This window comes from Hetaerina americana, unplaced genomic scaffold, assembly GCF_022747635.1.
Source record: "Hetaerina americana unplaced genomic scaffold, ioHetAmer1.1.p SCAF_7, whole genome shotgun sequence".
Classification (NCBI taxonomy): domain Eukaryota; kingdom Metazoa; phylum Arthropoda; class Insecta; order Odonata; family Calopterygidae; genus Hetaerina; species Hetaerina americana.
Window position 1 is genome coordinate 26,172,409 of NW_027287316.1, and position 27,675 is coordinate 26,200,083.

A 27,675-nucleotide genomic window follows, 5' to 3' on the forward strand; every position below is an offset into this window, starting at 1 on the left:
AAACACGTAAGATATAAAATGTGAAGTAAAATACGTGCAGTAAACGTCATGCGTGATTTGCTTATGGATTTCGGAACAAACTACTTTAAAAATTAAGGAAATTTATGTTTTCCTCCAAGAACATTGCTAAATGTCCATTCTAGCAATCAATCGTAGATATAAGATTGTGATGATTACAAAGCCCCCATAGGTTCCGTCAACTTAATTTATAAAATCTTGACAGCGCAAATTCACTTCCCGTTATCATGCGTCGAATAAACTTGAAAGAGTGATTTAGATTTAAATCCATAATCTATCAAAGATAATTTTTACTTGAATTTACCATGAACATTTCGTGACCTAACCTCTACTCCGAAATAGAATGTAAAAATAAATTATTGTTAGCAGGCATGTTTCTCAATAAATATAGGCACTCAGCGGGTAACTCACATCGAAAGTTAGTCCAGATTAAAGTTTCGCGGCAAACTAGTACATTTCACAATTAATCCATCGTGCGCATCGAAATGAGACTATTTCTCCGAGGAAATTTATTGCGGTGACGGTTGGCGTCCTACTAGACAAAAGACCGTCTGCCCTTCCAAGTAATGCTTTCGTACCAATATCATTGAGAATAAATTATCTTCGATTGTGAGGATTGCTCGGTAAGTGAAAATTGACACCACTCTTATCACACAAGATATTGTTAATGTACATATCATTTAAATGCCAGCACGCCCATAGATCAAAATAAATTATCTCAGCAGACACATAAATACAACATACGAGGGTCATCCGGAAAGTAGTACCCGTTCGTGCCGCATGAAGTGCTGACGACGCGAGTAGCCGCTGGACGAGGTCAGATAGCTTCAGTGGCTTGTCTGCCTTCTCTGAGCCAAGTTGCGTGACGCTAGCATTGCCTGTGTTGTTTCTGTGATTGTTTACAATGTTTAAAAAAATTGAGAACGCCGCCAGTTGTGAAGTGAGGGCAGTGATTAAATTCCTCAATGCAAGAAACGTTCGCCCATGTGATATTCATCGCCAATTAAAGGAGGTGTATGGAGACAATGTAATGGACGAGTCGTCTGTTCGGCGGTGGTGTCGCAACTTCAACATGGGGAGGGGGAACACACACGACGATGAGCGTTCGAGGAGACCGTCTGTCATTACAGACCAACTGGTGAGCTCAGTTGACGAATTCGTGAGGAACGATCGGCGCGTCACAATTGATGACATCTGTGAGCATTTTCCCAATGTTTCTCGAACAATTGTTCATGAAATTGTTAAACACCATCTGCATTATGCAAAAATTTGTGCAAGATGGGTCCCTCGCGTATCTCAATGAGCTGGCGGCGAAGGACTATGCAGCAGGAATACAGAAACTTGTCACACGTTATGACAAATGCCTTAATTTGCTTGGAGATTATGTTGAGAAGTAGTTTAAAGTATCCTCTTTCAAATAAAATTTTTTATGTTTGTTAATATTTACTTTTGTGTCTTTATTTCACGAACGGGTACTACTTTCCGGATGACCCTCGTACTATCACTTCAGCATACAAATCTGAAGGGAAAACTAAAAATATGTACTTGGATATAACAAAAAGAACTAACCCATTTTCTTCAAAATATAATTTTCTGCTCAATAAATAAAGTTTGATATCCGAAATATAACTATGATATGGAGCGTAGCTATGTGCGGCGCGGAAACGTGGTCATTGAAGCAGGATGATAGACATAGATTGGAGGCTTTTGAAATGTGGGTGTGGAGAAGAATGGAGAAGGTGAAATGGACAGAGAAGAAAACAAATGAGGAAGTACTTGGTATGGTGAGCGAAGAGAGTGATTTGTTGGGAGAAATACTATGGAGGCAGGAAAAATGGATGAAGGGGGTATAGACCGGCAGCGGGATGTTGAAGACTGTAATAGAGGGGAGAATGTTGGACAAACGAGGAAAGGGAAGGAACAGGATAGGGATGTTGGACGGGATGAAGGGGGGAAGAAAGTACTCAGAGATGAAGAGGGACCTGATATAGAGTAGAATTCTGGATTTTTTTGTTTTGCTAGGGGTCACAAATTGTTTTAATTAGTAATTATGTCCATCCAAAAACCTACCTTAACCGGTAGATTACCTAATAATAATAATAATCCGAAATATTACGTATATATATCCTCATATGCGTACATACGAATTGACGTATATGATTTAACACTTTCACGGTTGTGGTGTTATTTCCTTTCGGTCTTTATTTTCTTCTGATATTCCTAATATGTATTTGTACAATATAACATATATTAGCATTTGTACGCATACAGATATATCTCAAATCTCAGGCGAAATTTACTTTATTGTATGGCCGTTCTGCCCTTCTTTTACCCGCCTTCGATCCATTGTGACAACTTTCCTGCCAGAAGCAAGGAGAAAAAAGCATGTCACGAAACTGGGGCAGGTTCGCCCTTCTACAATTCTAGACGGAAAAAAAACAAGTGAGAAAGAACTATTTACCGCAGTGGACAAGACAATTGGGGCACCGAGCCGACGGACAAAGCGCCGATGGTGGATATTCGCAAGGGTCCATGCATGACCGCGAACGTGCCTTTTACCGCGGCCCGCGAAAGTGTCGATTTAAGGGGAAGCCTGCCCCGTCCCCTCTCGAAAAAGACTTCCGACAACGGGAACGTGAATCAGGACTTACGCCAAGATTTCCCACGGTCGATGGAATGGCAAAGGGGTGGAAGACCATAGATAAAACGCGGAATTTTGTAATGTGTGTCGGGAATGAATAAGGAAAAAAAATGAGAAAGAGGATTATTATACGGGGGTGAAGCCCCTGGAGTGTTAGGGGCTCCTGACCCTCCCTCATTGGACCCTTGAAAACTACAGAGCGGCACTCATTCCTCCTCCCGTATCGCCGAGTCATGGCCACCGTTGTTGGGCTGCTTGGAGCGCGACCAAAATGGACGTACCACGTGCTCACGTGTTGAGCGAACAGAACGAGAGGAAGGCCACGCGACCAATCGTCAGACGGCCACCGCGACGCGCCAATGAGCGCTGACGAGAAAGACATGACCGGGGTTAACGGCCGCCCGCTTGGAATTCATTCGAGATATCCGAAATTTGATTGTGGAAATGGCTAACACCCAGTTCCTTCCGAATTGTGTCCGTCGATAAGACGGGTGGCGGGGCGATTTCACCGTTCTGCCTGGGCACAGAACACTTTACTATATCATGGGATAAATGGTGCATTCAGGACAATAAAAAATCCATATGCCTGCAACATTTCTCTTTAATTTAACCTTATTTTTTATATAAACCTTAAGCTGAGGAAACTAAACCAAATATTACTAAGGAGGAAATAAACAAGAGTAGGTGGAGTAGTTTATGTATTTGGGAAGTCTTTTTGTGGAAAAGGGCCATTGTGAAGGGGCATTTAGAGAAGAATTGCATTAGTGAAAGTGGAATTTGCACAAGAAGAGAACCGATTATGGGCACACTGGATAAAGATGCGACAAAAATATTAGTAAAGGCTTTAGTATGGAGTTCACTGTTTCATAGATGTAGGACTTGGGTCTTTGAGGCAAGAGGATGAATTTAAATTGCTGGCTTTTGAGATGTGAGCATTGCTAGGATGCGAGAAAATAATTTTTACCAAGAGGAAGAAAAACACTGAGAATTTATAAGAAAAGAGAGGAAATTACTAGATGAAATCTGAAGAAGGCAGTGAAAGTAGATGGGAGAAAGAATGGAGTGTACTGATATGTTAAAGATCATGATAGAAGGGAGAACATTGGGTTAGCAGAGTAGAGGAAGGAAGAGAGCAAGCTTTTTAGACAGCATGAAGGCAGGCAGTGGTAATGACTAAATGAAGAATGAAATGGAAAATTCTCATGATACTTAGCAATATATACTTGCTAGCAACTGTCCAAAACCTACCTTTAAAATAGGGAGAGTGCCCATATTGACTGAAACCTTAAGAATCTAGTCCATATGGTTAAATATTAACAGATATAACGAATAAATACACATGCGGTAATAACAATATCAGAAAAAATTGTGAGCTAAGTAAATCCTATGTGGAAAAATTGTTTTGGACAATCCAATCCATTAGAATAATCATTTCTGCAATGCTGTAAAATACATTACCATAGAGAGTAGCATAGGTATGTAAAAAAGTAAAGATATGTATTTCTTTATCAATCTTAGTTTCACATTTTCTCAGATAACCCATCAACCATTTTCACGAATCACATAATCCAATGCTCCCACAAAAACCCCCACATTATCAAATAATCTATTATTTTCATTATTTGCAATGAATTTCTGAATTCTCTGATGCTCCTACTTTCCTACTTAATATATGTATTTCTGCCAATATCTATTTAACCAGTTTTACCTAAGACCTTAAAAATAATTTTCATGCCCCTGTTGACGCTAATGGATAGATATCCAATCAAAAAGGAACATTTATTTAACTGCTGAAAAAAATTTCATGGAAAAAACCTAAAATGTTTTTGCAACATTGAATGTGAGAAAAAAAAATTGAGAAAAGCAAAATGTTGAGCATTCCAATAGATTTATTATATATAATTATAGTCAATGGAATACTTTCTAAAATAGCTCGTTCCATGGTTCTTCATTGCCAAGTGTTTTATGTTTTTATTGCCTCTATTTGCAGCCTTTCCATGCACTTCTAAGCAATAAAAATACTAACTGGATAAAAAAATCCAGCTTAGAAATGACAGAGCCAAAAACTATTTTGCAAATTATCCATGAATTGACAATAGTACTGTCTAGGTTACTTGAAAAAGTGGCCATCACAATTTTTGTCCTTCAATTTTTATTCTTTTAATTGATACAGCTTATTATTTAGGTTCCCTATTCCTTTGTTGTTGTGACCTGCAACTAGGGTTGAGGATTAATGGTAAAAAACATTCACATGTGTTAGCAGTGAAAGGGAGTGACTTAGTCTGTTATATCAGGATTAACTACCTATGCTATTGGAGAAAACAATATTTCGCAGTGACTACATACGTGGTTCTAGAACTAACTCGTAACACACAAGACATTATAGTACTCCATAAATTTACCTTTACATCAAGACTGCCTGTGTGTTAAAGGCAACTTGACTGTTGGCAATTTTTGTCAATGGCTAGCTATAATGAAGTGTGGAGATGTGGAAGGGGACGAGGGAAACCTAAGAATTGAAAAGGAAAATGATAAACTCATAGGACTCAATTGCCCACTGAAGAATCACACAATGAAGAGAATATTCAGGCTCAACTAGATGTCAGTGGCTATTACCCTGTGCCCAAGCAGAATAAGGTAATAGGTGGTCTCCAAGGTAGGGATGTAGTCAGCCAAAAGGTAAGGATAAGTTGCCAGGGATGAAATGTACTTCGGGAAGGCTCGAAAGAAAAGGGAAAGGAAAGAGAAAAAGAGGAAGTTGCAATACTATTTCAATGGAAAGCTCATCTTTGTCATGCAAATTTTATAGGATAGCGAGGTCATTCTTTAAATCCTTTATTACACATTGCAAAATTCATTATTACTTTACTACGATGATTTAAACCATCTTTAGGTTCACAAACTGCATCTAGATATGGAAGATTTTAGCAATAATATCCTAGCAAAGGTGAAAAGCACCACAGCTTGAAACCAAACAGAATAGATTTCCCAGAAATAAACACCTTTCCAATAATCAACATGTTTCCAGTGCCATGTCACCCTTAAAAACCCTACTTCATTTCAGTAACAATAAAATTGAGCCATCACAGCAGATCACAACAATTTGCAGAACAAGATTTGAACCACTTTCACATATCTCATAAGTCAATAACAATAACTGAGGCAAGAAAGAGCCAATTTGAATTAAAAATCAACTAATAACCTACAAATAACTAGAATATTTTAAATGCATGGCTCAGTACATCCATGAGACTGTGGATTTGTGTCACTCATACGCACATAAGTTCATCAAAATAAGAGGCTTACAGTATAATATTTCGATCTAAGACAATTTCATAGGATCTTTGATACTCAGCAATGTATATTAGAACTTAATAAGAGATTTTAGGGCCAGGATTATTACTCACTGTTAGAGCCATTGTTAGCTTTTAACTGCCAGACAAACATAAAATGTGTGTTGTAAAGTTTTTTGCCAGTAAAAACATAATCACAGATTGCACTTCAGAACTCATGAGATTTTCTATTGCAGCACACATTTTAATAGTTTGCAGTGAGCAAAGTAAACGAATAAGTCTGCACAGTACCACAGCCATATACGAGTGTAGGGATAATTAGACACCAAGATGAACGCTCAAAGGAAAGTTACTTTCTAGTCAGCCCTCTTATCGTGTTAATAGAAGTTTAAATGTGGAGAATGGATCTTATGATGAATATTCAGACATATTTTGAAGAAGCTGTGGGAGATGTCATGACTTGAACTTTTAATGGATTCATCTGCTAATCCAACAATTTCAAAGGGTAAAAATCATTCTGTTCGACCAGGATTCAATTCAGATGCCTCGATGTCTGGATAAGTGCTTCAGTCAGTTAAGTGCCTCAGTATCTCAACTGCTTAAAGCACTCGACCGGACATTGAGAGATCCAGATTTGAATCCCAGTCAAGGCCATAGATGCAACAATTTGAGAGCGTAAAAATCATTCGCCTTGACTGGGACTCGAACCCAGATCCCTCAATATCCGGTCGAGTGCTTTAGCCACTTAAGCTACCGAGGCGTCCTCTTAAACTCTGAAATTTTGGGGCTTTTAAAGGAACTAGATGTTATGACGAAATACCGTACATACAATGTCACATGTATTCGTAGTCGTGCGCGAGGCGCCACTGTCCACGAGGTTAAAGCCAACTTTAAACACGTATGGTGTTTTCCCTTTGACAAATTCCAAAGAAACTGCGGGAGATGCCGCAACAGTAACTTTTAACGGAGTCATCCGCTAATGTGCATTTCAATGCAACAATTTGAGAGCGTAAAAATCATTCGCCTTGACTGGGACTCGAACCCAGATCCCTCAATATCCGGTCGAGTGCTTTAGCCACTTAAGCTACCGAGGCGTCCTCTTAAACTCTGAAATTTTGGGGCTTTTAAAGGAACTAGATGTTATGACGAAATACCGTACATACAATGTCACATGTATTCGTAGTCGTGCGCGAGGCGCCACTGTCCACGAGGTTAAAGCCAACTTTAAACACGTATGGTGTTTTCCCTTTGACAAATTCCAAAGAAACTGCGGGAGATGCCGCAACAGTAACTTTTAACGGAGTCATCCGCTAATGTGCATTTCAATGCAACAATTTGAGAGCGTAAAAATCATTCGCCTTGACTGGGACTCGAACCCAGATCCCTCAATATCCGGTCGAGTGCTTTAGCCACTTAAGCTACCGAGGCGTCCTCTTAAACTCTGAAATTTTGGGGCTTTTAAAGGAACTAGATGTTATGACGAAATACCGTACATACAATGTCACATGTATTCGTAGTCGTGCGCGAGGCGCCACTGTCCACGAGGTTAAAGCCAACTTTAAACACGTATGGTGTTTTCCCTTTGACAAATTCCAAAGAAACTGCGGGAGATGCCGCAACAGTAACTTTTAACGGAGTCATCCGCTAATGTGCATTTCAATGCAACAATTTGAGAGCGTAAAAATCATTCGCCTTGACTGGGACTCGAACCCAGATCCCTCAATATCCGGTCGAGTGCTTTAGCCACTTAAGCTACCGAGGCGTCCTCTTAAACTCTGAAATTTTGGGGCTTTTAAAGGAACTAGATGTTATGACGAAATACCGTACATACAATGTCACATGTATTCGTAGTCGTGCGCGAGGCGCCACTGTCCACGAGGTTAAAGCCAACTTTAAACACGTATGGTGTTTTCCCTTTGACAAATTCCAAAGAAACTGCGGGAGATGCCGCAACAGTAACTTTTAACGGAGTCATCCGCTAATGTGCATTTCAATGCAACAATTTGTTTAACAAAAAAACAAATTGTTGCATTGAAATGCACATTAGCGGATGACTCCGTTAAAAGTTACTGTTGCGGCATCTCCCGCAGTTTCTTTGGAAGGCCATAGATATTTACATTTTGAAATTGTTGCATTGTCCAGAAACATTGTTAAAATAGTTAAGAAAATTGTCATTTAGTTAAATTCATGGTGATGTTGTGCAACTTCCTATGTTTCTGTTTTCAATGAATTGCTGATAAATTAGGTCACTTTACTTTTAGGTAAGAGAATTTCCGTTTAAAAAATACTGAGGTTTAACTACATCCAGTTTTTTGCAAACTTACCATGGAATCCATGGATTATTTCCAATCACTTCTGAAAGTAATCTGCTGTTTTGGGCATTATGATGTCGTTCGCAACTAAGAATTAAGTTATTTTGGTCATCAAAATGACCACCTACAGGTAGGTAAAAGGGATGTGATCAGAGAACACCAAACCAAACAAAGTTGGCAAAGACAACAGTGGCCATGCATGGACAATGTTCCAAATTATACATGAGGATGATAGCACATCTGATTACCTGACACAATTAGACGTTAACATCCGCAGATGATATTTATGTACAATTATAATTTTTTGATGCTAATGATACAGAATAACATCTGATGCTTTTTCTCATTGCAGAAAAAAATAGATAACATCCCTCAAGCACCACTTAATTTTGTCCAGGGCATGCATCTTGTATGGTAGCATCATTATTAGAGCATATTTGTGCATTTTTGTGATGGATTATAAATGACAGGAATTAATTACTTGACATTTTCCTAGCACAGTGTTAAAATAATTTATATCACACTATTGAATTCATACTATAATTACTGCTACACAAGTTTCTAATCAAAGATTTTCTTATCCCATTTAAACAAGATCTGCAAAATATGCAGGAAATGTTCATAAAATGATTTCTATAAAACCAAGAAAGCTTCATTCCATATGCCTTGCATTTCAAGACATTTCTTATCCTCATTCTTTCAAGTTCCATCAGCATTTCAAGAAAACTTTTCATCGATACATTCAAGAGTAACACAGTTATTTCAGTACCTGAGTAATTCTTCATGCTCTTTCATGGAAATTCAAGAATATTTCAGAAGAATAATCACAACTTTTGCAAAATGCATGCATCTTTTATTTCTAACTTATGTATTTAATTATTATACTTACAACATTTCCAAACACCCCGTCAAGTGTTCTACGCCTTGTAGGAATGACATCCGTGGTCTTGTTAGTAGGTTTGATGCTACGATTGAATTTGGGGCATTCATGGTCATCAGTTAGCTATAAAAAACAAGAGAAAATGTCCACTTAGTTTCTATATATTTGTAATTTTATTAAATTAAAATATTTCTCAGCAAAATTTGCGAAGTAAAAAACAAGGCTGTTTCTTGGAATTTCAAGCATACATGAGGTAAATATTGAAGGATCAATAGGACTAAGAAAAGTTTTTGAAAGATTTAATGCAAAGATATCCACTACATTAAGATGGCTATTGAGATTGATTGACGGAATTCACTTACCCTAGAAACATTCTGCAGTGAATGAGATCTCTTCATTGCGGAGGAACCAGGAGATGGCTCAAATTTAATTGGAGTGGTCCAGATGTCTGAAAAATAAGTCGGAATTCAACTATCAATGAAAGATACCTAGAGAAAAGTCATTTTTTTCATGACTTATCTCCACACATTCGTGAAGAGACAATTTGCTATATCACTACTCTGAGTTCACTGCTAAGTTAGACGTTCAATACTTGCACTCATACAGTCATCATCATGCAAATCTCTATTTGCCTAAAATGCATAATATTATTAGAAAAATGAGAATGAGAATTCAAAAGTCATCATACAGAACCTTCAATAACTATAAATCAGATATCCCATTAAATTTAATTAGTTACAAATCTGTTCGTACACAAATCAGGGAAGGGTCGCATTATTACATGTAGATTTTGAAAACAAGTTTATAATTTTACTTGATAACTTTTTTTGTTTGAACCCTCACAACTATTCTCGGGCAAAACAACTAAGGTGTAACAAATTGTATTATAACCATTTGATATCTAAATATTTATCAAGTATTTTCACAGCAATGCAATTAGATTTCATTAGAATCGTCATAATATGTTGAACCTGCAAGTGGAGCAACTCAAAGTGCACACCTTCCTTGAAAACATTGGCAACTCCAACTGAACTCTAAAAGAATTTTTCATGTTAACATGAACAGAATAAAAATGAATATCAGGGCTTATTTGAAACTAATCCTCAAGTTATGAGAAAAAGTTTTGGGAATGTATGAAACAATTTGACAAGATACTTCAAAAGTACAAAAAATGGAACAAATGTCTTTAAATTACATACTGGAGCATTTTTGCATTGAGTTTGGTTGAACTGAGGAACACAAATCCTCATCATAATTACAATTTAAACCATAATAATGCAAGAGTCTAAAATTTGCTACTGCATGTGATTTCAAGAAATGCATTTCATCCTTAGAATATCCAGTGAAATATCTGGTAAAATTCTTGCATGTATTCCTAAAGATTTACTTAACTTTAGCCTAAATTAAAAAAAACATTGATTTTGGCTCCTTACATTCAACAAAACAATTTTTCTGCTTAACTCAAGTCTACTAACACAAATAATGATATATCATGTAATTCTAGCATTTTCCAGGGTATTAAATGAAAATATTTCAACCTTGAGAGGCAACTAACAACTATAGTTAAAATGTAACACTACGGCATCTGTGGTAAATATCCTTCCATTTCCCTTTGCCCCTCTACCACTTTAATGTTCTTCCAGCTGGACATATCAAATACATGTACTTTACTTTTCAATACATTAAACTTCATTGCAACAGAGAGGCTCTCATGCCTGATATAGCAACTCTTCATACTGTCCCTTGAACTTGCACCTCTCAAGATTAAAATGCATTATGTTAGCCTTAGCTCCCAGCTTCAGTTACCATCGCATTTTTTAGCTAGATTAATTAGAAATGCAAATGGAGTGCCAGGTAATATTCAAACATGTCATATGCAATCCTAATGTTAATGACTTCAAATTGGTCTGCAGCATCTTTAACCCTCCTTAAAATTTGCAATATTTTTGGGAAGTACTCCTATCAAAAACCCATTAATAACTGACCATTCATAGATATGTACACGCCTGCTACACATTCCACAGAGTAAGACACAAATGATGGTTAAGACACAGCATATCTCTGGGAGAAGGCAGTAATAATATTGCAACATACATTAAAGTGAAATGACACTTGAATGCTTTCCCTAAATTTGACAGAAATCCTTCTTCGTCTCATATTCCCTAAATTATTGCCATGCATTACAAAATCACGCATAATTCCCCACCTTTTATACATTTTGCGGTTTGCTAGAAACATTACTTTCAATGGCAATGTTTTTTTATAAGCATTTGGAAAATCCATATTTCAGATCTCATTCCCTAATTCAATATTTCTAGGTTTAAAATGGAAGGAGAAAATATTCCACTACCATTAAATCCTTGATTGGAGAGCCTGGGTGAAAATGGATTCAAAATTAAGATAGGCTTTAGGACATGGATGTCAAACAGCATACTTGTATGCTGCTGGGTCTTTTGCACTCAATGGATTTTCTTCATTATGTGATTTTTTAATCAAAATAAATACTACATACCACAAGGAACAGAGAATTTATTTGTACTCCTGCAAACTTACCTTGTTCAAAAATTACAGAATTAAATAAACACCAACTTGTCATACAAGTAATCTAAACTAAACTGAATTTAATTTTCATATCCCAAGTTTTTCATGTCTTATCACTTTCTGGGGCAAACTTGGTACCAATGAGTAATGAAATACCCTTGAAAATAATGAATAAATACTGAAACTGCCTTAAAGATAATACAACTTAGGTGAATTATCATATTTGATGGTATTCATTTCATCACCAGTATAAAAACAACTTGGACATGTTCCGTGCACTTGGCAATACAGATGAAACTATGCCTTAACAAAGCAGGATGGAATTGCAAGTTAGTGATGCTCCTGACTGCCAACTTAATCTATATGGTAGAGCTGGTTACAGAAAAATGTGTTTGTACAACCAACTTAATTAATAATGTTATTTTATCTGTAAAATTGCATAGGAGAGTAAACTGGGTGAATATGGACAGATGTACTTAATGAAATATGCCTTGCAACATGGATATTTGGCCTATTATAATTATCAATACATTCAATAGAATTCCCCTTCTATGCATTGATTTATCTGAAACAATCTTGAAATTTGATTGACTCCGCTTAAGTATTCAGGGTCACATGAGGTAAGCAAACTAAAGGGTGGATAAAACACTTTTATCATTTTTGCAAAACAAGGTTTGAAAGGGAATTAAGTACAACCATGTCAACCCCATTCCTTATCACAAAGACAACCTACTAGAAAAAATTACGCTCATAGTATTCCAATACCTTTTTCTACTGTTTTCTTCAGCTGTTTCCTTTCCTCACCACCATCAGAAAAAGGTTTTAGCTCTCTCAATCCTTCGTCCACCTTTTCCACTGAATCCCTGTGGGATAGTAAGAGGAAACATTTTTATAATGTGTTTTTTTTATACTTGTAAAGAATGGTTTTTACCTTTACACTGAATAATAACTACATAGCAGTTTGTTTAACAGGGCGACTGATTAGGAATAAAACACTGGTTATTAAATTCAAAGCAGTCCTTTTTATCCAGTATCAAACTCAGAAGTTAATAAACATTCATTTCGAAAGCAAGTCAACAGAATCAAGTGATTCAATAGATTCATCTATAGACAATGCAGGAAGGAAGCCACAAACTTAAATGGTGAAATTTCTTCGCAGATTTTAAGAGCAAAGATTTTGGTTTAAGTGCATTTCCATCATAAACTTTCATTAGTACAACTTTTTCTTGGATGGATGTCTAAGTTTTTTAACACAGTACCAAATCAATGCAACAATTTCAGAGTGTAAAAATCATTCGCCTTGACTGGGAATCGAACCCAGTATCCCTCAATATCCGGTCAAGTGCTTTAGCCACTTAAGCTATCGAGACGTCCTCTTAAACTCTGAAATTTTGGGGCTTTTGAAGGATCAAGATGTTGTCACGAAATACCGTACATACAATATCATAGGCATTCGTAGTCATACGTGACGCGCCACTGTCCACGAAGTTAAAGCCATCTTTAAACACTTAGGCTGTCCCCACGATTTGAGAGTTTAAGAGGACGTCTCGATAGCTTAACTGGCTAAAGCACTCGACCGGATATTGAGGGATCTGGGTTCAAATCCCAGTCAAGGCAAATGATTTTTACACTCTGAAATTGTTGCATTGAAATGCACATTAGCGGATGACTCCGTTAAAAGTTACTGTTGCGGCATCTCCACAGTTTCTTTGGAAATTTGACAGTACCAAATGATAAATTCTTGTTTGCATGATATAATCCTCCCCACCGCAACAAAAGCATAGCATTGCTGCACCACAAGTATATTTATGAAAATTCAAAATTAAATTTTTATGGTGCACAGTTTGCAATTTTTTCGACAGGTGGTCATATCTACCAACGATAAGTCAGGTAGTAAGTATCTGTCTTCTTTCTAGTACTCTGAGAGATTCAGAGTCATTTCAGCCTTAAGAGTCTCCTTGTTCTGGACAACGAGACTCCAAATATTACACTTTTTTCCCCTTCCAGGTGAATACTACATTTAAGTCACTAAACCTGTTTTCTCCGATACATATGTTCCTAATGACCATCACTAACCTCCTCCTTGCATCATCCTTCTTCCCCTCCTCCGGTTTTGAAACTGAGACACTTGGTTTTTGGATTTCAGTTGTCACAGGCAAAGGGGAAGACGTTGAAACACTCCCTCCATCACCACCTGGATGCCCTTGAGGTTGAAGCACCTTGGATTTTAGACTGCGGTCGACAGTTGGCACATGGACATTTTTGGATGGTTTTTTTTCTTCAACCTCCTCAGAAGAGGGAGAGAAGGACCTCCCTGTCCTGCTTTCTGGGGGCTCATTTTTATCTTTCAGAACCTCTGGTTTTGATGCTGAAGAGGTAGCAGAGGGCAGATCATTTCTTTCCTTTCCGCTGGTTGGCATTTCCTCTGTGATTTCTCTCGGTATTGCTTCCCTTGACACTTCATTTGAAGCAGCAGGAGCTAAGTTGTTTATCTACAAACACAATATGAATGGAAGAATTCCACTTATTGGAATGTTTTCATACAATAAATACAGCAGAAACATAATATAATAAATGCACCAAAACAAAAACCACAGATGATAACTTTACCACTAGATATTGATTTTTAAATCAATAGTGGACATCAATTAATCTAGTGGAAAAATGTTATTGTAGTATAAATACTTAGCACATGCCTTTTTCAATATGGGCTGAGGAGCAAGAGAAGGTTTTTGTGGTGAAATAGGAGTAGCAGTTGGCTTGGATGACCTATCCACCAGAGGGGCTGGTCTATTCTCAGGAACTGTTGGCCTGGCAGTCATGGCAGCTTGCAAAGATGACATGGAACCAACAGCAGGCTCATTTAAAGCAGACGGCTTTGGAGGGCTATCAATAATTGCTGGGTATTCAACATCATCTGTAACAAAAAATCTCACGTTACTTCAGTTATTTTAAACTTCAACTAATATTCAATGTATTAGATTGGAAGTTAAAAATGGCAAGCACTGACATTCATATTTTTCTGTACCATCAGCAAAAAAGATACCTTCAGTAAATCCTTATAAACACACATCAACTTAACATGTATATATCATGATAATAAAAGTTCTTACTGTGGGTCTGGCAAAAATATACATATGGCAAAATTGCATATTTTTTTATGGATTTCACTTGAAAATTTGAAAAACCTAGGCTCTGCTTGCTTAAAATAAGCAAGCAGAGCCTAGGTGAAGTTTTATAAAACCAAGCACGTTTCAGGATGAAAATATAACCAAGGTATGGCAAATGGCTATGGCAAAAGCAATGTTCAAAATATGGAAGAAGACCAGCAAGGCTTTAGGTAGCCTAGTACACAATGTGTGGAATGCTCAATAATTTCTTTGAAAATTCAAGAGATGGATGGCAGCACATTCACAAATGATGAACATTTTCCGGGATGTCCATTGGAAGTGACTTACTCAGAAATGATTGACAAAATACAAGACATGGTTTTGAGTGATCAACGAATTCAAGTTTGCCAAATAGTTGATGCCACAGGCATACAGTAAGGTACTGTGCTCCCAATTTTGCACAAAAAATTTGGCGTGAAAAAAATCTCAGCAAGATGGATGCCACATTTTCTATGAGTGCGAAGTTGTTGCAATGGTGCCCAGAAGGTGCTTCGGTACTTTTCCATTGCCATCCTGATGAGTTTCTACATTGATACATAACTGCTGGCAAAATATAGATACTCTAATAACTCCGGAGACAAAGGAAGAGTTAAAACATAGGGCTTCTGAATGTGATCCAGCTCCGAAGAAGGTGAAGACTTTGAAATCAGCTGACTAGGTATTGGCCAGTTTTTTGGAATGCATATCGAATCATCTACATTTCTTACTTGCAAAAAGGATAAATGATAAATGGAGAGCATTATGTATGTTATTGCACCGGGAAATTTGAGCAAGAAGTCAAGGAAAAACATCTCCATTTGTCAGAAAAATTCCCTTCAGCGCAGGTGTGCACCAAGGAGAGGGTGCACACCTGCTCAATATCGAAGGTAAAAATTATGGAATTAAAGTTCAAATAATTGCAATATCCAAAATATTCACAAGATTTGGCCCCAGTGACCTTTTTACTAACAAAGTTGAAACAATCAATGGTTTCGGGGAAAATAATTCACATCAAACAAGGAAGTCATCGTCGACCCAAATGCCTATTTTGCAGACCTTCCGCAATCCTATATTTTGGACAGCTTAAAAAAGTTGGAATAATGCTGGGAAAAGTATCTCAAGCTGGAGATTATGTTAAAAAATAAAAAAATCTATCCAAAATAATTTGTATTTCTATTCATCAGAGGTCCTAGACTAGAGTGTAATGATTGCAATACTGAAGAGATCAAGAACAGATAAAAGCAAAGAACATAGAACAATCAGCCTGATGTCTTACACATCAAAAATGCTAACCTGGACAATTAGTGGAAGAATAAAAGGAAGAATAGAAGGAAGGATAGAAGGAAGGATAGAAGAAAGTCTCATGGAAAATCAATTCTGATTCAGGAAAAACCAAGTTTCAGTTGTTACAGTTTTTTTTTGGGGAGGCAGCCAACAGCTGAGGTCATTTGTGCCATCAAGGATGTAAGGGAAAGGAAGGGTGGAAAGAAACCCAGCTTCCACATTAACGCTTTACACCCCTCTCCCTCATGAATGGTATATAAATGGACTGCGACTTGATTAATTTGTACCTGGTGATGATGCTTGAGCGTTGAAACTAGTTGTACGTGAATAAGGGAGTGGAAAGATACATTGTATTCTTCATTTAATTATGCAGTCCTTTGTCCATATTAATTACTCTCCCATGTTTATGATCTGATTACATAGTTTTTGGGGGCATCCCACAACACTTGGTACGGTTGTGGATGTGATCCCAATAAAGTCAGTCCAACTATTGATTCGGTCTTTGCCAGTAATAAATATTGGCAGGGCTTAGTTAATTTCCAGGAGAAAATAATCAACTTATTATGCTTTATTCTCTCCAAAAACTTTATTTATAAGCAATGTTATATGCCAGAGCTGTTTAGATTAATGCATGTTCTTCCATTAAAACTTAACAATTCTGCCAATGCTGAAGTATTATCTTTATTACTTTAGTTTTTCCGGTATTTTAATACTCACAAAATGAGGTACATGGTACAATGGAACCTCCTACAAGAAGCAAAATTCACTCCGCGATCTTTCTCTTAAAGCAAAACACTTGTCTGGTGAAACAAGTTTCCCTATATAAGTTAATGTAAAATATGATAATACATTCCAAGCCAACAAAAAGTAAATTATGTACAAGGCTTATTCAAAGAAAATTATATATACATTGTTTTGGATCATGGATCATGTTTATCTTTTCTTCTATTGTGGAATAAAGCAATCAGGAATGCAAACTAGATTTACAAAAGCAAACAAAATAAATAAATAGTTTTTCATTTACGCTAGGTACCTTCTTTTTACTAGGGGATCGAGATGGTGCGGGGGCTAACGTACTGGCTTCCCACCCAGAGGGCCCGGGTTCAAATCCTGGCGGTGTTGAATATTTTTCAGAGGTATCTTGATCCCTACTTGATGTGCTTTGTGGAGGGCACTTTGAGTGAGTACGCTGTCGGTTGGATGGGATGTTAAACTGCAGACCCCTTGATCCTTTCGTAAAGAGTAGGCTAATGCCGACGCCGGGTTTCTATCCACCCTTCATCCTTTCCTGTCCACCCCCTATGGCGCAAATGACCTCAGCTGTCAGTCGCCTCCCCTAAATACTACTACTACTACTCTTTTTACTAAAAATCTGTCTAGAGACATTTGCTTTTCTTAAAGCTTCAAAATTTTTAAAAAGAAGACTCAGAAGTATCATTAATTAATTTTGGCCTTAATAAGGAAATGCTTTGTATTCATAGTACGATGCAACAGTTTCCCATAACCTCCACATTATATTTAGTCTGCTCATTTGGACTTAATGTTTCTTTAAGGCTTGTTGAGTTTCTGGATGGTAAACAAGCAGGGATTTAATTTTCAAATTGCTGCTTGCATTTGTACAAAATAGCAGCCATAGATGGCCTTTCATTGGCTAGTGGCCAGGCCATGCTTTCTCTTAGTAGTAGTAGTATTTAGGGGAGGCGAGCAACAGCTGAGGTCACTTGCACCATTGGGAATGGATAGGAAAGGAAGAAGGCTGGAGAGAAACCCGGCGTCGGCATTAGCCTACTCTTTACAAAAGGCGCCAAGGGGACCGCAGTTTAATGTCCCATCCGACGGACGGCGTATTCACTCAAAGTGCCCTCCGCAAAGCACCTCAAGTAGGGAACGAGATCCCTCTGAAAAATATTCAACACCGCCAGGATTTGAACCCGAACCTTCTGGGTGGGAAGCCAGTACGGTAGCCACCGCACCATCTCGATCCCCTGATGCCTTCTCTTCCACTGTTATGTGTACAAATATAAGTTCTCTAAGGATATTCTTCCAGAAGAGACTCATATCGTCACAATCAAAACTCTGTTTATGGCAGAAAAACCCTCTGAATATACGAACTTCTTTAAGTCACTGATGAAGTTTCTGCTGCCTTTAATTCAGAGCTTCCTGCTTCACCATGCCGCACAACACCGTGGATGCTGGTACTTCTCGTAAGCTTCCAGAACTATGTATAGCTCTCCTTGAATTCTTCTTCTGATGTTAATGATCCTGACATTCTCTCAATGAGGTCAGCGAACATCACTTTCCCCTTCTCACAAATGATATTCTCATTTGAGGTGCCAGATTGCAATTGCAACCCATGAACACCTTTGAGAATATGCTCCCTTTGTGTACAATTAAATATTGATAGATTAGTTGCGTACTTGGAGATATTCTTGTCACTCTCTTTGAAGCATCTAGCTCCTTAATTTTGTCCTTGTTCTTGAAGAAAATGCCAATTGTTGATATGGACTCATTGTTGATGTGCGCCCAAATCAGTCATGCCCGCACTATGCTCTTGATTTTCAATGATTTTACTTTTCATTTCAACTTATATTTTTATTTTGCTGGACTATCTTCTTATGGATTTTTTCAGGATCATTTGTTAAAATATGCCCAAAATATTGTTAACTTTGCACAAAATAAATCATTAATAACGTATGGATACGAGGGCGGTTCAATAAGTACCCGTGTTTGACGACAAAGGGCATTCCTGAGGGAAGTTTATGTTATCATCGTGTGCTGCCATCTATAAAATGACGGTGAAACAAATTTCAGACTGATTTGAAGGTTAGTTTAGATTTGGCAGCCATTCGAGTAAGACGTGTTTCGTGATTTTCGCTATGATGGAAGAAGAGCAGTTTCGTTTGATAATTCGCTTTTTGTTTTTGGATGGGAAGAAATGCGAGGAGATAAAAGCAAAGTTGGATGCTGTTTATGGGGACATTGCGACATCTATGACCACAGTTAGATATTAGTTCAACGCATTTAAATGTGGGCGAACATCTGTTTTTGATGAGGAGCGACCAGGATGCCCAGCAGACATGGTTAACAGGGAAATCATTCAAAAAGTCCATGCCATGATTCTCGCTGATCGACGAACGAAAGTGCACGAAGTAGCAGAGGCCATAGGTGTGTCGACTGGAATGGCAATTAATATTTTATATGATAAGTTGGCGATGAAAAAATTGTTGGCCCAATGGTTGCTGCGATTGCTCACGGTGGACAACAAGTTCATCCGGAGTTGTCGCCGCCAAACTGCATGAGCTACGTTATGAATTGCTGTTGCACCTCCCGTATTCACCCAATCTGGCTCCCTGCGACTTTTTCTTATTCCCTAACATGAAGAAATGGCTCGCGGGAAAAAAATTTATCTCAAACGAAGAAATTATCACCGAGACAGGTGTATTTTGGAGAGTTCGACGAATCCTATTTTTTGGAGGAGTTAAAAAAATGACCGGAACATTGGGAGAAGTGTATCTTTCTAAAAGGAGACTATGTTGAAAAATAAAAAAAAATGTTTTTGAAAAAATGGTTTATTCATTTCTAACACGGGTACTTACTGAACCGCCCTCGCATGGGTTTAGAAAAATGTGTGATGACTAGTGACTCTAAGATGCTATCAGAACAAGTGCTAGACACAATTGGAAGTAGTAGGTGTGCAATTAATTATTCCAGGAATTCTCCTCCTCTCATCACTTGTTAAGCAAACAATTTTTCAGGGCCAATATTTTTGCTCATCATGCAAATTACTCATTAGTTCGTTATTCAAGGTTCCACTGCACGTGGCTCTACACAGTAACATTCCCCATATAGTTTTATCGAGATTTTTACAAGAATAACAGGAAAAACTAACACACAATTTCTAATATCTTAACTCAACAAAAACCCTTCATGAATTTCATTTCTCAGTTAAGTATATAATTACAAAATCAATGGCAGTCTTTCAGTTACTGCAATAAAACTTACCTAAGTCATCCAATACATCATCTTCACTCAAGAGATGAGAAAGATATAAATCACGGTTAGGAATCACAGATACCCGAGTCTTGGATTTGGTTGGGAGATCAACATGAGGGTCCGTTGAAAACATAGGAAAAGTGTTGACCCAATCATAGTAACCACCATCCAGTACAACTGGAGTTCTTTTATAAGAGGTCTCAATGTCCCACTGAAATGCAAAGTTAATATGATAAATATTTCACACAAAATACCTTATTTCAAGAAACATAATTGCCAAAGAATATTACAATGTGCACTATATTTACATACAAGTATACTTATAAGAGTAACAAAATTGTTAAATATATTCTCCCACAATTTTTAAGGAAATGACTTTGAAATTTTTATCAGCCTAACTATAAACCTATGATTACGGCCAGCTGTACAACTCTGTTACAGCCATTGCTAAGCTTTAACTACCTGATATGCTTAAAAATGTTTTAAGACTCTCTGCTAAAACCTTAGATTTTGTTAAGTAGCCACTTTATTTAGCTCCAGGATGAAGTCTTTACATAGGACTCAACTGAAAGTTAATCAAGTAATATGTAACTGTGTTGGCTGTGTTTCACTTCAAGACATTTAGTATGGTAGAATAAATATCAATAAATGAATTTCACTAATGGAATTGGCACTTAGCGATTGTATTTTTTTAATTTTTGCCATTGAAACTGTAAGTTTTGAACATAAGTAATTGACAATATTAGCAAAAATGCTCATTAATTAGCATAACAAATTAATGAGTTGAATGACTAATGATTGCTTCACATTCACGTAAGCTGAATACTATTTAAGCCCCTCTTCTGTTCTTGGATTACTTTTGCATTCAGAAGATTTTAAAATGTTAGAAGCTATATTTAGCTTGACTAATGTCACCCGTGACATCCGGGCAAGTTTTATCATCAGCTAATTGAACACAAACTCATTATTGCAGTATTATCATGGTATCTGACATAAAAAAGTCTTTCATCATGGAATAATTATATTCAGTATTTCTGGCATTCAGTGAATATCATCATCATTAAACAGTGTACCTGTATAATTATTCAAGAACATTAATGAATGTTTATAGTTTGTTTTTGTAATAATCAGCGTAGGTTGACGTTTATATCTCAGAGGTAATTTTTATTGTAACAATACAGCATTGTTCCTGCTACTGCCAACAGTTTTGCCAGTGATATATAGAAGATATTGCCATAGAAGTTAGTTGCTTTTATTTCATATTTTTAACAAAATTACAATAAAAAAGGTATTGCTGGCTGTGTTTACTCAATGGTTGAGTTACCAAAATGTCTCCACTTCCAAATCTTGTAAATGAACTATGTATAACTGGATATTTAGTAGCCTCAGGATAAGTATATAATAAAGAATAACAATAATTGTCGCATATATTTACAGAGTAAAAAGGTTGGTTTATAGCCATTTGCTCAAGAAGTTTTTGATGTCACTATAAATATAAGGTACTCCAGTGAAATTTAATTCACTCGGAAGTGAATTTGTACCATGACCATGAATTTTGAATGCGTATCCTCTACGTAAATTTAATAATTAGTATCAAATGATAGCAAAATTTTCTATTTACCATAAGAAATAGGCAAGTACTTCATTTAGTTGCTTGACAAATTCATACTAATTATATTGGGATTGCAGTAATGAGGGCACTAATAGAGATTATTGAATACAATCAGGACGCATTTGCCTGTTTCTTAGATTTCAAAAAGGGATTTGATAGAGTGAATTGGGAAAAACTAATGAGAATATTGTAGATAATAGGAGTAGATTGGGGGGGGGGGGGCAGGAGATCAATCCGTAACCTGTACATGTCTCAGACTGGTTAGGTGAGAGTGGGGGACAGATGGTCTAGATGGACAAGTCTTGTTAAAACTTTGATAAGGAGCATTGTTATGTACTGCCCAGAAACATGGTCATTGAAACAGGATGATACGCGTGGATTGGAAGCTTTTGCAATGTGGGTGTGGAGAAGAATGGATAAAGTCAAGTAGGAAATGAAAACAAATGAGGAGGTCCTAGTGTAGTGGGGGAGGGTAGGGGATTGCCAGGAAAAATTCTAAGGAAACAGCAAATGGATGCAAAGCATATTGATTGGCGATAGGATGTTGAAGACTGGTGATAGAGGGGGGAATGTTAGGCAAACGAGGATGGGACATATACAGGATAGGGATATTGGATGGGATAAATGGAGGAAGGAAGTATACAGAGATGAAGAGGAGGGGCTTGTCATAGAGTAGGATGTTGGGTTTTGTTTTTGTTAGGAGAAAATAGAATTATTTGGTAGTGGTGTCCATCCAAAATCTACCTTAACTAGTTGATTACCAAATAATAGTAATGTAAGTTAAGGCATTTTTAAAAGCAAAGGTCTTTTCTATTTTCATACCTTCATCATTATATCTTTCAGGATAGAAATGCTGCTATCTTTTTTCATGCTGGAATGACAGGTATCCCAATCCATTAGAACTATGAGGTCAAATTCTGATCTTTTGTTCCAACCATGCAGACTCTCATTCGGTAGCTCCTTCCTCAGAGTCTTAGGAATCATCCTGAAATATGGTTAAACATATAAACGGTAATTATTGCAAAGCTCATTGAATGAATTTTAGTGGAGAAATATCTAGCCACTCTTAATTGGAGAGCTCTTCAGTCTTTTCAGTTTCATTAATGGCAAGCATTGAAGTCTCCCTTAAAATGCATAAAGACAGTTTGTACAGGTAACATTTTAAAACTCTTGAGCATTTCATGTTATTTATGGTCTTGATACTTGTAAGAATTTCTTTTACTTCATATCTTCAACATATTATGCTGGTTTTACATTTCTGAATTAAATATTATCTTATATTGTTAAAAAATATCCTCAATAGGAATTGAATCTATCCAAGAGTTGAACTTAAGAGATACTTTCATTCAGATTGGGCTGCATTCAAGTCATTATAGTATACATCTGCTGGGATGACAAGGGAGCAGGGTGCAGCAACATAACTTCCTTTTTTGGAAGTGTTTTGCATTTGAAAAGAGGACGTTATGTTGCCGAACCCTGTATATGAAGGTAAAAGCACTGTTGGACATTGGCACACTAAAACATTTTGAAATTACAGACTTAGGTTTTCAATGAGTTATAAACTGCTCTGTAACAAAGATAATAAATATGAGAATGCAGATAAGTAGATAATTGAGGCCAACTACAGTTTGTGAAAATATGCCTAAGTGATGATAAGGGTTAATTGTAATTTTCCACAGAAAGTATTGTGTACACACGTTTCAATGCACATGCACCATCATCTTGGTACACAAAATACTTAATTTATTTTGGACCCAAAGATTATTTATGAGCATTGAAACATGTGATATGCAACAAATTTGGTTAAAAGGTACAACTAAATTTTAATATAATTGGGAATGGATATTTAATTCCATGCTACTATAAATAATGAGTTGAATTTTGCATGTATCAATAGATACACAGCTAATAAGTGCAAATATTAATATTTGGATACATGGTATGCATATATGAGATATACTTAAATATAAATACTGTTAATGCTCTTAAGTCATCATGAAAACCATTTCCGGAAAAATATAATGATTTACTGCACAATCTGTGAACCAAAAACTTCATACCATGACAGGGAAAATAAACAACATTTAATTCACAGCCCATCCTCTAAAATCATAGTTAGGAAACCCATGGCTGGGAGTGATTATTCTACACATTTTCATACTATTGCCCTAACATAACATACATCACACCTTTCCAGCAGTTGGTAGGATGTGATGCAATATGCAAAAGTATTTAGAATGATGATCCTATTCACAAAATGATTTAATTGAGGTTTGAAAGCTAAAAAGACACACCCACCCCCTCCAAAATTGTCATCTTGATGGCTAGTTTTCAACATACTTGTATAGGTAACTAAAAATCAATTAAGATAACCAATTTTTATTTAGTGGCAGACTCCTTTCATGAATTAAAATGGCTTTTTTGCAACAAGGGAAAACACTACCATATATGCCTTATTCATATGGATGGGACACCAATGCACTATTTTCAGCCTCACTCATTACAACAGAGGCATGTGAAATGTACATTATCATTATTTTCAACTTGATTTTCTCATGAAACTACTGACAAAGGGAGCAATATTTTGCCATAATTTACTACTTCCTGGTTCCAACTATCATCTCCGCTAATAAAATAGCAACTCTGTCTTCATTATGAAGAATCATCCCACTCACCATAAACCAAAGATCTACTCCATCAATTTTTAAAAACAGGTATTCCTGTATTCATCACACATAATAAATCTAACTGCAATCTAATCAGTTTAATGCTTACCCATTTTTTATGATATCCTTAGGAACACTGATAACTGTGACCCTGTCCATCAAACCTTCAATTTTAGGAAATACGATTGAACAGTTGTTAAAACACATATGAGAATCAACAAAATCCTTCGCTGAGCGAGTGTCAAGCACCAAGATATCAAATTTCCCTTCTTGAATTAAGTCACGTAATTTACAACTTGTTACGGAAGTAGATGGATCAAGATGGAGCTCTGAAAACAAGAGTAATATATACATGGAAAACAATATAATAATAAATGAGTAAATTCATACTATAACAGACCACCACTGAAAATATCTGCTAAGTCAAATGAGCGCCAATAAATGAGAACATGTGACTGCGAAAATTATTAGGTAAATGATCAGCCAACACAAGGATCTTGAGTAAAGCTTTCAACATAATAATTTTTTTATTGCCATTAAAACATCAGGAGGTCATCTTGGGGACTTTTTGAATGAAAACCTCACCTGTAGAAAGTCAACTACATCTCCCTTCAAATTAAATTTCATGAGAGGCACAAATATAAGGACACAAAACAACAGGTTCACAGTGTCCAGCTCTAGTTGGATAATGAAAACATTTCATTTTTACAATCTCTAAAAGAATGACCCTAGAAATCAATTTAACATTTGTCAGAAATGTTTCATATTTCAGGTATTTTTGTTCCTTTCAAGATAAAAAATGAATGACAAAACAATATAATTACTTATTCGGTTGCATACATATACTTTTCCCTTATATATGTATTTCAGTTAATAATTCTCAAGGGTTGTACTCAAATAAACTATAGCTATCGCTTCCTTGTGGTCTGAAAAAAACCAACAATAGCCTAGAAAATATAGTACTACTTGACTTCCTGATATCATTACCAAAGGCTAAATGAAGGGCCTTGCCATTTAAATTATGTTCCCCCAGCTGATTGTGTGGACCACTCTAATTATTTAGACAAAATTTTGGGAATTTCAGGAAAATTGGATGAGGGTTGATCGGCAGTGGAATGTTGAAGACTTTAATAGAGGGAAGGATGTTAGGCAACCGAGGTAAGGGAAGGAACAGGATAGGGATGTTAGACAGGATGAAGGGAGGAAGGAAGTGCCCAGAGATGAAGAGGGAGCTGATGTAAAGTAGGTTGCTGGATTGTGTTTTGTTAGGAGTCACAAAATATTTATTTGGTAGTTGTTTCCATCCAAAAACCTACCTTAACCGGTAGATTACTGTATAATAATAATGATACTTAGTAATTTTATACTTATACATGTTAATTAAAAACTATAAACACAGTTATCAACCCGAAGGTCAGTTTGGTAGGGGGTTGTAGAGTTCACCCAGTACCAAGCCCAACAGCATGTGAATTTTACACGTCGGGGTAGGGGGGCCGGTTCCTTTCCGTGCCAGTTATGGTTTCCCAGGAAGATCTGGTAACCAAAAAACGACATAGCTTGGGTAGAGCTGAGGGTGCCCTGAGTGACTTGCCCAGGAATCGAACCCAGACCCTCTGGTCAATAGTCCAACGCTCTTCCCTGGACTACTGCAGCCCACACATTAATTATATTAACATCCAAAAAGAAAACAAAATGTCACTAACATTAAATTTTGATACAATTGATAAATGAAGACGATTCACTCAGTGTAGCCATTCATTCAAAGGCCTGTTGAAACATATATTTATTTATTTATGGACATAATTTACTATATAAAAACATATTTTGATGAATGAAACACTTGCATTTGTAAAGTAAAGTTAACGATAATAGTGAATAATTGTAAATGATGTCAGTATTAGTAGTATTTAGGGAAGGCGACCGACAGCTGAGGTCATTTGCGCCATTGGGAATGGAAGGGAAAGGTTGAAGGGTGGAGAGAAACCCGGTATCAGCATTAGCCTACTCTTTATGAAAGGTGCCAAGGGGTCCGCAGCTTAACGACCCATCCAACAGATGGCATACTCACTCAAAGTGCCCTCTCTCTACAAAGCAACTCAAGTAGGGATCTGGATGCCACTGAAAAATATTCAACACTGCCGGGATTTGGGCCGTCTGGGTGGGAAGCCAGTACGGGGGCCACCACATTATTTTGATCCCCAAATGATTTCAAGATTCATAAATACTATGAAAGAAAAGGATAATGCAGTGAACAGGATTTACGCTTCAATATTAGATGGGAAAGAAAAAAACCCCATTTGTGATTTATTTCATTGAAAATTTTTTAACAAAACCATTCTTAGTTTTTATACATGACATTGAAAATTTGAAAATTTTTTATGAGTACCAATTAAAGGCTAATAAAAAATTACTAGAACCTGAATTTTTTCCTTCTTGATTCATCTTAACTTTAATATATTCCTTGATATGTAAAATGCATTGATATTTAATGGTGGTAAAAAAAGCTAAATTTCAAAATTGTTAACTTCTACAAATGTTAAAAAAAGGGCCTCTACTTTGGGTGTACAGAATATTATTGCTCGGAAGATTTTTAATAGCCAATGATAGTGAAATGTGGAGATATGAAGACTGGGATTAGAGAAGGGTGAGAATTAAACAGGGCAAAATATGATTTCCCACAGTTTCTTTGAATTATTGTTTCTTTAGTTTGGGATCCTCTATGATGCCCAAGGCTTTCCAGGGTTTGATCGCCCACTGGAGAATCGCTCACTGAAGGGAATATTCACACCCAGCTAGAGGCAATTACACTGTGTCCAAGCAGAATGAGATAATGGGTGGTCACCAGGGTAGGGATGTGGTGTGCCAAAGGTAAGGATAAGTTGCCAGAGACAAAAGATACTTACGGAAGGATAAAAAGAAAAAAAAAGGAGAAAGAAAAAGAGGAAGTTGCAATGCCATTTAAATGGAAAGGTCATCTTTGTCAGGCAAAAAGTTATAGGGCAGCTAGGCATTTGTTTGGATTCTTTGTGACACATGACAAAATTCATTATTACTCTCATAGCCCATGACAGACATTTCACAGACCATGCTATTTACCTATGAGATTCACAAAAGGAGATTTTTCACGTTTGATGGCATTGACCGAGAAAAAATGAATCAAAACTGTTTATTTATTCATTGTTACTTTAATTTTGTCACTCAAACATTTACTGTTGTCTAAATTCATGGGGAAGCAGACATCTTTCTTACTTACTTAACATTACTTGTAAATACATGGAAATTTAAT

The 27,675-nt window shown here is 36.7% G+C and overlaps 1 protein-coding gene across 2 annotated transcripts in view; it reads right to left on the reverse strand.

The window, feature by feature from the left end:
* LOC139696257 (ubiquitin carboxyl-terminal hydrolase 8-like) overlaps window positions 1-27,675 on the reverse strand; it is an 87,858-nt gene that overhangs the window by 58,573 nt on the left and 1,610 nt on the right. For both annotated transcript variants that reach the window (XM_071594940.1, XM_071594941.1), the window contains exons 5-12: window positions 24,499-24,718; window positions 22,546-22,708; window positions 20,121-20,322; window positions 14,382-14,602; window positions 13,762-14,177; window positions 12,451-12,548; window positions 9,507-9,592; window positions 9,154-9,267 (exon numbers count right to left, since the gene is read on the reverse strand). In XM_071594940.1, coding sequence (XP_071451041.1) covers window positions 9,154-9,267; window positions 9,507-9,592; window positions 12,451-12,548; window positions 13,762-14,177; window positions 14,382-14,602; window positions 20,121-20,322; window positions 22,546-22,708; window positions 24,499-24,718 — 1,520 coding nt within the window. The remainder of the gene's footprint in view (window positions 1-9,153; window positions 9,268-9,506; window positions 9,593-12,450; window positions 12,549-13,761; window positions 14,178-14,381; window positions 14,603-20,120; window positions 20,323-22,545; window positions 22,709-24,498; window positions 24,719-27,675) is intronic.